This window comes from Salmo trutta, chromosome 28 (assembly GCF_901001165.1).
Source record: "Salmo trutta chromosome 28, fSalTru1.1, whole genome shotgun sequence".
In the NCBI taxonomy this organism is placed as follows: domain Eukaryota; kingdom Metazoa; phylum Chordata; class Actinopteri; order Salmoniformes; family Salmonidae; genus Salmo; species Salmo trutta.
Genome location: NC_042984.1, coordinates 45,612,933 through 45,624,393, shown reverse-complemented (window position 1 = coordinate 45,624,393; position 11,461 = coordinate 45,612,933). Strand labels below are relative to the sequence as shown.

At 40.2% G+C, this 11,461-nt stretch overlaps 1 protein-coding gene across 1 annotated transcript; it reads right to left on the bottom strand.

Moving 5' to 3' along the window:
* Positions 1-10,242: 10,242 nt before the first annotated feature.
* LOC115166399 (cytosolic sulfotransferase 1-like) lies at positions 10,243-10,877 on the bottom strand. The gene is made up of 3 exons (XM_029720304.1): positions 10,676-10,877; positions 10,470-10,589; positions 10,243-10,355 (listed from the first exon to the last, which is right to left on the bottom strand). Exons 1-3 carry the CDS (start codon positions 10,875-10,877, stop codon positions 10,243-10,245), a joined length of 435 nt encoding a protein of 144 aa, XP_029576164.1.
* Positions 10,878-11,461: the final 584 nt, after the last annotated feature.

The window sequence follows — 11,461 nt, the reverse complement described above, 5'->3', positions numbered from 1 at the left end:
CAACTAGTCTAAAGAAGGCCAGTTTTATTGCTTCTTTAATCAGCAACAACAGTTTTCAGCTGTGCTAAAATAATTGCAAAAGGGTTTTCTAATGATCAATTAGCCTTTTAAAATCATAAACTTGGATTATGTAACACAGCATGCTATTGGAACACGAGTGATGGTTGCTGATAATGGGCCTCTGTACGCCTCTGTAATCATCCGTTTCCAGCTACAACAGTCATTTACAACATTAACAATGTCTACGCTGTATTTCTGATCAATTATGTTATTTTAATGGACAAAAAAATAGCTTTTCTTTAAAAAACAAGGACATTTCTAAGTGACCCCGCACTTTTGAACGGTAGTGTGCATTTCACTGTATCTTGCTGCTGCTAACTAGGCAGTGAGGCAGCCTATTTCTGAGTGAGTTAGAGAGTGCAGCACCTATATCATCTGCACAGATTCTGTCAGACCTGGGACCTGACAGTAAATCTCAGCAAGACAAAATAATGGTGTTCCAAAGAAGGTCAATTTGCCAGGACCACGAATAGAAATTCCATCTAGACACCGTTGCCTTAGAGCACACAACAAACTATACATACCTCAGCCTAAACATCAGTGCCACAGGTAACTTCCACAAAGCTGTGAACGATCTGAGAGACAAGGCAAGAAGGGCCTTCTATGCCATCAAAAATAACATAAAATTCAACATACCAATTAGGATCTTGCTAAAATAACTTGAATTAGTTTTATAACCCATTACCCTTTATGGTTGTGAGGTCTGGGTCCGCACACCAACCAATAATTCACAAAATGTGACAAACACCAAATTGAGACCCTGCATGCAGAATTCTGCAAATATATCCTCTGTGTACAACGTAAAACACCAAATAATGCATGCAGAGCAGAATTAGGCCAATACCCACTAATTATCAAAATCCAGAAAAGAGACGTGAAATTCTACAACCACCTAAAAGGAAGCGATACCCAAACCTTCCATAACAAAGCCATCACCTACAGAGAAATGAACCTGGAGAGGAGCCCGTTAAGCAAGCTGGTCCTGGGGCTCTGTTCCCAAACACAAACAGAGCCCCAGGACAGCCACACAATTACACCCAACCAAATCATGAGAAAACAAAAAGATAATTACTTGACGCATTGGATAGAATTTACAAAAAAACAGACCAAACTAGAATACTATTTGGCCCTGAACAGAGAGTACACAGTGGCCGAATACCTGACCACCGTGACTGACCCAAAATTAAGAAAATCTTTGACTATGTACAGACTCAGTGAGCATAGCCTTGCTATTGAGAATGGCCGCCAAAGGCAGACCTGGCTCTCAAGAGAAGACAGGCTATAGTATGTGCACACTGCTCACAAAATGAGGTGGAAACTGAGCTGCACTTCCTAACCTCCTGCCAAATGTATGACCGTATTAGAGACACATATTTCCTTCAGATTACACAGACCCACAAAGAATTCGAAAACAAATCCAATTTGGATAAATTCCTATATCTATTGGCTGAAATACCACCGTGTTCCATCACAGCAGCAAGATTTGTGACCTGTTGCCACAAGAAAAGGGCCACCAGTGAAGAACAAACACCACTGTAAATAAAACCTATATTTATGTTTATTTATTTTCCCTTTTGTACTTTAACCATTTGCACATCATTACAAAACTGTATATGGACATAACATGACATTTAAAATGCATTTATGATTTTGGAACTTTTGTGAGTGTAATGTTTACTGTTAATTTTTTATTGTTTATTTCACTTTTGTTTATTATCTATTGCACTTGCTTTGGCAATGTAAACATATGTTTGCCATGCCAATAAAGCCCCTTAAATTTACATCTACATTTAAATTGAGTGAGTGGTGGGGACAGGAAGGGCCGGAGGGGGGTGGGTGTGTGTGTGTGTGTGTGTGTGTGTGTGTGTGTGTGTGTGTGTGTGTGTGTGTGTGTGTGTGTGTGTGTGTGTGTGTGTGTTTGTGTGTGTGTGTGTGTGTGAATGAGTGACAGAGTGTATTACTAAGCATTATTCACCATGTTCACCTTCTGAGTCACATGAGTGAGAGGACACAGAGCACGTGCGCACATCGTGACAATTGTTTTACCAGTTGTAGGTAGGCTATTTAGATTGTCATTACTGCCACACCTATTTCCAACCCATTTCCATTTAAGTGATAATGTCCGAGAAGCCGGGGTTTTGAGGACATATTGGCAGAGGTGTTGTTAGGTCCGTGATGAAGTCGAAGTCGGCTGGAATGCGGTTTTAATCAATCAGCATTCAGGATTAGACCCACCCGGTGTATAATATACATATTATCGCACTAGAACTAGAACGTTTGATACGGTTCTGACTTAGAATATGTGGACAACTACAAATACCTAGGTGTCTGGTTAGACTGTAAACTCTCCTTCCAGACTCACATTAAGCATCTCCAATCCAAAATTAAATCTAGAATCAGCTTCCTACATACCCTCGTAAAACTGACTATCCTACTGATCCTTGACTTCGGCGATGTCATTTACAAAATAGCCTCAAACACTCTACTCAGCAAATTGGATGCAGTCTATCGCAGTGCCATCCATTTTGTTAACAAAGCCCCATATACTACCCACCAATGCGACCTGTATGCTCTCGTTGGCTGGCCCACGCTTCATATTTGTCGCCAAACCCACTGGCTCCAGGTCATCTATAAATCTTTGCTAGGTAAAACCCTGCCTTATCTCAGCTCACTGGTCACCATAGCAGCACCCACCTGTAGCGCATGCTCCAGCAGGTATATTTCACTGGGTCACCCCAAAAGCCAACTCCTCTGGCCGCCTTTCCTTCCAGTTCTCTGCTGCCAATGACTGGAATGAATTGCAAAAATCACTGAACTGGAGACTCATATCTCCCTCACTAACTTTAAGCATCAGCTGTCAGAGCAGCTTACCAATCATTGCACCTGTACACAGCCCATCTGTAAATAGCCCACCCAACTACCTCATTCCCATATTGTTATTTATTTTGCTCCTTTGCACCCCAGTATCTCTACTTGCACATTCATCTTCTGCTCATCTATCACTCCAGTGTTAAATTGCTAAATTGTAATTATTTCGCCACTATGGCCTATTTATTGCCTTACCTCCCTAATCTTTCTTCATTTGCACACACTGTATATATACTTTTCTATTGTGGTATTGACTGTACGTTTGTTTATTCCATGTGTAACTCTGTGTTTTTTGTGTCGCACTGCTTTGCTTTATCTTGGCCAGGTCGCAGTTGTAAATGAGAACTTGTTCTCAACTGGCCTATCTGGTTAAATAAAATAAAAAATTATTTCAACTGAACATGTAGGTGACTCCTTTTAGAAGTTATTTTGTACCTCCAGCCAATCACACTCACTATATTGAGTCATATTGCATACTCATTGAAAAATATGTTGAGTAATCTCCTTAAGAACAAACATGAGTACATATCTTTGCATAATTTACCTAAGGAAGAAAAACAAGCTTTGCTTGATTTACAATCCTATACTTCAGTACTGACCCGCCCTGCTGATAAGGGTGGGTCGGTTGTACTCATGGATAGGACAGTGACCACACTTCCCAATTTCAGATCTTTACTGTCCTAGATGGGTACTTGTTCTGGTCAAATCACCAAATAAATAACACGACTTTTTTGATATTTTTGTAACATTAAACAATAATGTTACAAAAACCTCTACTGTAGTGGGCATTGCGGCCCCTTTATCAACTTTTGTTGAATTTTTTATTATTCTATTAGATCGCAGTACAGCTCCCTCCTTTGTAAAGGACAGCAGCAATATGATCTCAATCACTGAATCTCTTGATCCTCTCCCTGAGAATACTTTGTTAGTTATTTTTTATGTTGAGTCGTTATACATAAATATTCCACACGAGGGCGCTGTTGAAGCCATGTAACATTTTCTTCTGCAACGTAACCCTACTGAACTACCTTCATGCATTATAACATTGGCTGAAATGGTACTCAAGCATAACTAATTCATAGCTCCTAACCTCTACGGGCTAGGGGGCAGTATTGAGAATTTTGAAAAAAATATGTGCCCATTTTAACTGCCTACTACACCAACTCAGAAGCTAGGATATGCATATTATTAAAAGATTTGAAAACACTCAGAATTTTCTAAAACTGTTTGAATGGTGTCTGTAAGTATAACAGAACTCATATGGCAGGCAAAAACCTGAGAAAAATACAACCAGGAAATGAGAATTTTGTGGCTGTACTATTTTCGAGTCATTGCTAATAGATCACACAGTGACAAAGGATTCATTTTGCACTTCCTACGGCTTCCACTAGATGTCAACAATCTTTATAAAGTTGTTTGAAGCGTCTATGATGAACAGAGACCGAATTAGAATGCAGGGAAGTTGACGTCCCTGGGAGGCGCACCTGCGCGTGCATGTGAGGCGAGACATTTTTCAAAAACGTTTTTCAAGACACAGGAGAGGTCGGGTTGAAATATTAAGGCGGGGGGGGGGAAAGTCACGACGAAAAGTTAAAAAAAATCTATTTACGTTCGTTCAAACATGTCAAACGTTGTTTAGCATCAATCTTTAGGGCCATTTTTACCGTGATGTTTCACGTTAAAAATGGCCCTAAAGATTGATGCTAAACAACGTTTGACATGTTTGAACGAACGTAAATAGATTTTTTTTAAACTTTTCGTCGTGACTTTCCCCCCCCCCGCCTTTTGAGGAGCCTACTGAACGCCTAACAACATGGAACAACTTGGAGTTATTTGGACATAAATTATGAACTTTGTCGAAAGAAACCACATTTGTTGTGGACCTGGGATTCCTGGAAGTGCCTTTTGATGAAGATAATCAAAGGTAAGGGTTTATTTACAATAGTATTATTGATATTATGGTGCTAACCTGTATATCCTATGCCAATTTGTATGTCGGTTTCTTGGAACAGTCAATTCTCAATCCTCTCAAAAATATTTTCTTGCCTAACATTATTATTATTTGGAAATGGTACATTGATGATATTTTTGTTTTATGAAGGGGTAATGCAAAACAGCTCCAGGCGTTCCATGCTTTTCTTAATTTTTGTTCTGAGCACCTGAGATTTACTATGCAATTTGACACACATAAAATCAGTTTCCTTGATCTTTTGATTTTGTGTGAGGATAATGTTCTGTACAAGGATCTTTACAGGACCTACTGATCGTAACAGTTTGAGGGCTGATAGCTGTCACCCGCTTCCCTTGAAAAACAGTTTGCCCCAATTCTGTTGAGTCAAAAGAATTTGCAAAAACACTATCAGATGTTGACAGAAATATGGCTGAAATGCAAAGACATTTCAAGGACAAGGGGTACAAAAATGGTTGAGAAAATCCAAACCAAATCGAGACGATCTCTTTCAAGGACAGTCACGAAGCATTCTTGCGTTTTTACTAAGCACTATTCAAAGTGCTCTGAACAAATTAAGGGAATTGTTTACAAAATTGGCACATGCTAAGATCCGATGACAGTATCGATAATGGGTTTTCGAACCTTCCCTTGGTCGTATTCTCACAGGGCAGAAATCTAATAGATCAATTGGTAAACTCTGATTTACCACCCCACAATACCCCTGCTCAACATATATTTGCGCCTCTCCGGATGGAAACTACAAGTGTAATGGCTGTGCTCAATGCAATGGCAATTACAAATGTAGATCCTTCAAACACCGGTAAACAGATCCCAATTAAAGGTGTTATTAAGTTCTCCGCTAAAACAGTTACTTATCTTATAACTTGTCCTTGTGGGTAAAACGAAGCGCAAATTAAAAGTAAGATTCTCGGAGCAACATAGCACCATTAGGTGAAAAACTCGACGTACCCAGTTGCGGCTCACTTTTTGGAAGCGAACGACTCTATTTCGTCCCTTTGCTATATCGGCATCGAATACGTCACCCTTCCTAGGAGAAAGGGTGAATTTCCCAAGTTTCCCAAGACATTTTGCAAGAGAATGTAAGGCTATCTGTCCGCCATTTGAAGCTCAACAGAAGTTGGGTGATGCAATAGGACAACAACCCAAAACACAGAAGTAAATCAACAACAGAATGGCTTCAACTGAAGAAAACACGCTTTCTGGAGTGGCCCAGTCAGAGTCCTGACCTCAACCCAATTTAAAATGTTGTGGCATGACCTCGAGAGCGGTTCACACAACACATCCTAAGAATATTGTTGTATTCAGTTACTGTTTGATTGAAAGTTAGAATGGGAAAAACAAGTGACCTAAGACCTAAGCAACTTTGAGTGTGGTATGATCGTCGGTGTCAAGCGCGCCGGATCCAGTATCTCATAAACGGCCGCCATCCTGGGATTTTCATGCATGACAGTGTTTAGGGTTTAGGGTTTACCGGGAATAGTGTGACAAACAAAAACATCTCGTCAGTGGCGAAAACAGCCGTTGATGAGAGAGGTCGAAGGAGAATGGCAAAAATCATGCAAGATAACAAGCAGGCTACAAACAGACAAATAACGTTGCAGTACAACAGTGGTGTTCAGAACGCACAACTCGTCAGTCCTTGTCACGGATGGGCTATTGCAGCAGACAAACACACCGGGTTCCACTCCTATCAGCTAAAAACAAGAAGAAGTGGTTCCAGTTGACACGCGATCACCAACACTGGACAATTGAGGAGTGGAAAAACATCACCTGGAATATGACAGTGAGTTCAGTTTACTTGAGTGGCCTGCACGGTCCCCAGACCTCAACCCAATAGAGCATCTTTTGGATGAGATGGAACAATGGAAGGGGCTGTTCGCAGCATGTACCGCCGTTCTATCTGCAGCAACTACATGATGCCATTGCATCAGCATGGACCAACATACCTATGGAACGTTTCCGACACGTTGTAGAATGCCCTGAAGAAATCTGGTTGTTCTGGAGGCAAACGGGGTCCGACCCTGTACAAGATGGGTGCACCTAATAAACTGGTCATGGACTATAGTAAATTGACTGTTGATTAGACTATTGTTGATAGTGATTAATGGTATAACGGTTAATGATAACTTCTGATGAGTTAATTCAAGGGTGTTTCTATATACAACTCTGGTGCCCCATTAGATTAATTTGGATAGGAAACCAAATTAATATAATAAATCAGATCAATTAATTATTCAAGTAATTAGACAGTAAATGATATTGAGTATTAATTAACCAGAAGTCACAACAGAAGTCACAACAGAAGGCACCCTTGTGCCTTTTCCTGAGGTTTTGAGGCAGTTTTAGCAGATTTTGAGAATTTGAACATAAAAACCACCAGAATCATTGAGAAAAAACATTAGATAACAAAAAATGAAAATTGGCATTTCATTGCAGCTTTTTAAAATGAGATTATCACAGGGTGAGCACTGCCCGAGAAAAGATTAAGAATTACAGGGGGCAGTTTGGTTAAACTAATACAGTTCAAATCATCCTCTGGAAAAACACACTGCTTACGTTTTTTGGGGGTCCTTAGAAAAAAAATAATAATCTACAATCTTAACAATTTTTGGGGGGCTTACCATGTAGTTCAGCCAATAGAAAAGGTCCTTATTGTGAATAAAAGAGTGCAAAGGTGAGGGGTGAGAAGGAGAGGGTTGATATTTAACTAGGGGAGAGGTGAGCCTTGAGGAAGAGGGATGACGCTTGACTATTGTAGGGTTGAGACTTGAGAAATTGAGGTGTTAGGACTGAAGATAAGGAATGACGGCGTTCCTAATATACAGAATATTCTGTACAGAAGTAGGTGGCAGCTGACTATTAAAATGGCTGCTGGACACAGGATTTTGTGAATTTGCCCTGCATTCATAACCAAGTGGGAGGTGTTATTTATGAGTTGTGAAGTGCATTCACGTCCTTTGAACTCGTTGAGAAACTCTGATTGGTTAAAGGCCAACAAGCTGCATCAACTATAAACTAAAAGTACAGATGTCATGCTAGTAAATCAATTATAGTGTTAAAAAAACATTATTTATAAAAATAAATCTATTAATATGTTTTGTTGTTCCATTTAACTTCACTAGGGTAGGGGGAAGCATTCGGAATTTTGGATGAAAAGTGTGCCCAAATTAAACTGCCTGCTACTCAGGCCCAGAAGCTAGGATATGCATATAATTGGTAGATTTGGATGGAAAACCCTCTAAAGGTTCCAAAACTATTCAAATAATGTCTGTGAGTATAACAGAACTGATATGGCAGGCGAAAACCTGAGGAAAATCCATCCAGGAAGTACTATTATTTTGAAAGGCTGTTTTTCCATTGAAAGCCTATCCACCATACAAAGACTTAGGACCCAGTTCACGATCGCTATGGCCTCTTCTACATGTGGCCAGTCTTTAGGCATTGTTTCAGGCTTTTACTCTGAATAATGAGGGAGATACAGCACTTTCAATGAGTGGACAGTGGAAATTTCCAGACATGTTTGTATGGTGTTTTGTGGCTAGGTGCTGTCCTAATTTAATCACATGGTGTGCTTTCGACCGTAAAGCCTTTTTGAAATCTGACACAGCGGCTGGATTAACAAGACGTTTATCTTTAATCCTATGTTAACACTTGTATCTTTCATCAATGTTTATGGTGAGTATTTCTGTAATTTGATTTGGCTCTCTGCAATTTCACCAGATGTTATTTGAGACAATGCATTACTGAACATAACGCGCCAATTTAAACTGAGGTTTTTGGACATAAAAAGGGACTTTATTGAACAAAACTAACATTTATTGTGTAACATGGAGTCCTGGAAGTGCCACCAGATGAAGATCATCAAAGGTTAGTGATTTATTTAATCGCTATTTCTGACTTTTGTGAGTCCTCTCCTTGGCTGGAAAATGTCTGTATGGTTTCTTGTGGCTAGGCGCTGTACTAACATAATCGCATGGTGTGCTTTCGCTGTGAAGCCTTTTTGAAATCGGACACTGTGGTTGGATTAACAAGAAGTTTATCTTTAACATGGTGTATAATACTTGTATGTTTGAAGAATGTTAATTATGGGATTTCTGTTGTTTGAATTTGGCGCCCTGCAATTTCACTGGCTGTTGTCGAGGTGGAACGCTAGCGTCCCAATGATACCAGAGAGGTTAACTGCCGAAAGATGCTGAGATAATTTCCTTAGTAGGTGACGTCAGAGGTCAGCATGTGGGAGAAGTCGAAGCTCTGGGATGATAGAGGAGTTTCTCACTAGTAATTACCAGTTGGAGTGGCGTTGAAGTGGATTTTTCCCATTTGTATGTGGTAAATACCACCTTCCCACATGGTTATGAACTCAGGATAATTATTTAATGAAACACCCACTCTGACACAGACATATTCACCCACCTCCCTTCCAAGTGTGTGCACACAACCACACATGCACGCACACACACACACACACACACAGACACTTTTCTGTGACCTCAAACCAGTCTGTCATCAACACACTGTATATCCCTTTTCAACAGTGTAGGGGTTGTCCTACCTGCCTGGAAACTATGCTATAGAGTGTGTGCCTGTGCAGTGTGTGAGGCACACATACTGTATCTTTCACCTACTGCATACACCTATGATCGCCTGGTTGCTTGTTAAATGCCCACAATAAATACAAAAACAAACTCTGTCATGTTACTTACTTAAAGGTGGTCTTGTGATGATGTCAGATATCACAGTTAAAGGTTCATACAGTAGTTGTGGAGATCAGAGTAAATCCACCTTTATTATGGTAGGTGTTCTGATTTTCACAAGCATACTGAACATGCAGGTGAAACAGCTGTAAAAAGTGGACTGTGTGTGTGTGTGTGCATGGGTGCCTGCATGTGCAAATAACTGTCTCTCTGCTTTTGGTCAGACAGAGATTTCATATTTATTTAACTACAAGTACATTAACCTCAATGTATTACATTTAGTTGTATACATTATAAGAGGACTAACTGTTACATAGTTTTAAAGTAGAAAAATTGTCAAACTGCATAAAACTTTGATGCTTAGTAATAATGTTCTTCTCCTTTCTCACATTGGATACTGTATGGATTCTCACTGTTTTTTCTCAGACACTGAAAATCAAAATAATTCACAACTAGCTCACATTCATAAGAGGGTACTGGTGCAGAATGTCATCATTTGACTTTTGTTTTTAGTCCAGATCTTATCTCAGCCTATAGCTCATATCTCAAAGTAACATCAAAGTAACCTATCGAAGCCTGACACCCCAGCAAAGCCTGCAGTAAGGGCATATGCCCCATGAAAACAGTCAATTAACCTGACCCCAACTTCTAGACTACAGTGTGAAACTGAACGGTGATGTTCTTCATCTTCTTCTTATAGTCTTCATCAAACTGTTCACTCTGGGCCACAGTGAAATGGTTCTTCCAGTCACCAACCTTTCCTGTAGTGAGGGAGAGTGGGAGAAAGAGAGAAACAAGTGTGAGCAAAGAAAAAGTGATGGACATAGAGAGAAGAGGAGAAAAAGACTGACAGAGAGCGAGAGGAAATGGTGTACCTTTTCGCATGAAGGGAGAGATCTTGAAGTCCATGGCTAGGCTGGTGAAGTAGTTGACAAAGCTGTTCTTCTTCATGTTTTCAAACTGCACTCTTCCTCTCACTCTCTCCTTCTCCTCCACTGAAGAAGACAAATCCAGGAACGATCACAGCCTGTCCAGCGCCCGCTCTGTGTCCTGAAGAAGCGCACACACACACACTGGATACTGTACTCTAACTCTAAGAGCATCTTTATGGCACAGGAGGTGGTTATTTGATTCACCTCAACCATGTCCTCATAGAACAGATAGAGGAGTTTAGAGTGAGTCTGTTTTTTCTCCCACCAGCCGGTCACATGGTTGGACCAGGGACCAAACACCACTGAGGAAAACAGCCATGTGGAAATGATAGGATCAGGCAGTAATGTCATATATTTATATTATTTATTTCTTATTTTACCTTTATTTCACTAGGCAAGTCAGTTAAGAACAAATTCTTATTTACAATGAATGCCTACCAAAAGGCAAAAAACCTCCTGCGGAGACGGGGACTGGGATTTAAAAAATTAAAAACAATAACGTACAAATATAGGACAAAACACACATCACGACAAGAGAGACAACACTACATAAAGAGAGACCTAAGACAACAACATAGCAAGGCAGCAACACATGACAACACAGCATGGTAGAAACACAACATGACAACAGCATGGTGGCAAAACAACATGGTAGCAGCACAAAACATGGTACAAACATTATTGGGCACCGACAACAGCACAAAGGGCAAGAAGGTAGAGACAACAATACATCACGCAAAGCAGCCACAACTATCAGTAAAGACAGTCCATGATTGAGTCTTTCAATGAAGAGATTAAGATAAAACTGTCCAGTTTGAGTGTTTGTTGCAGCTCGTTCCAGTCGCTAGCTGTAGAGAACTGAAAAGACAAGCGTCCCAGGGATATGTGTGCTTTGGGGACCTTTAACAGAATGTGACTGGCAGAACAGGTGTTGT

Bases quoted from the DNA above. Each gene is read 5' to 3' on its own strand.
- LOC115166399 (XM_029720304.1), bottom strand. From the start codon at position 10,877: ATGACATTACTGCCTGATCCTATCATTTCCACATGGCTGTTTTCCTCA. The intron at 10,590-10,675 runs GTATCCAGTGTG...TGTCTTCTTCAG, and splicing joins GCTCTTAGAGTTAGAGTACA to TGGAGGAGAAGGAGAGAGTG. The intron at 10,356-10,469 runs GTACACCATTTC...CCCTCACTACAG, and splicing joins CTCTCCCTTCATGCGAAAAG to GAAAGGTTGGTGACTGGAAG.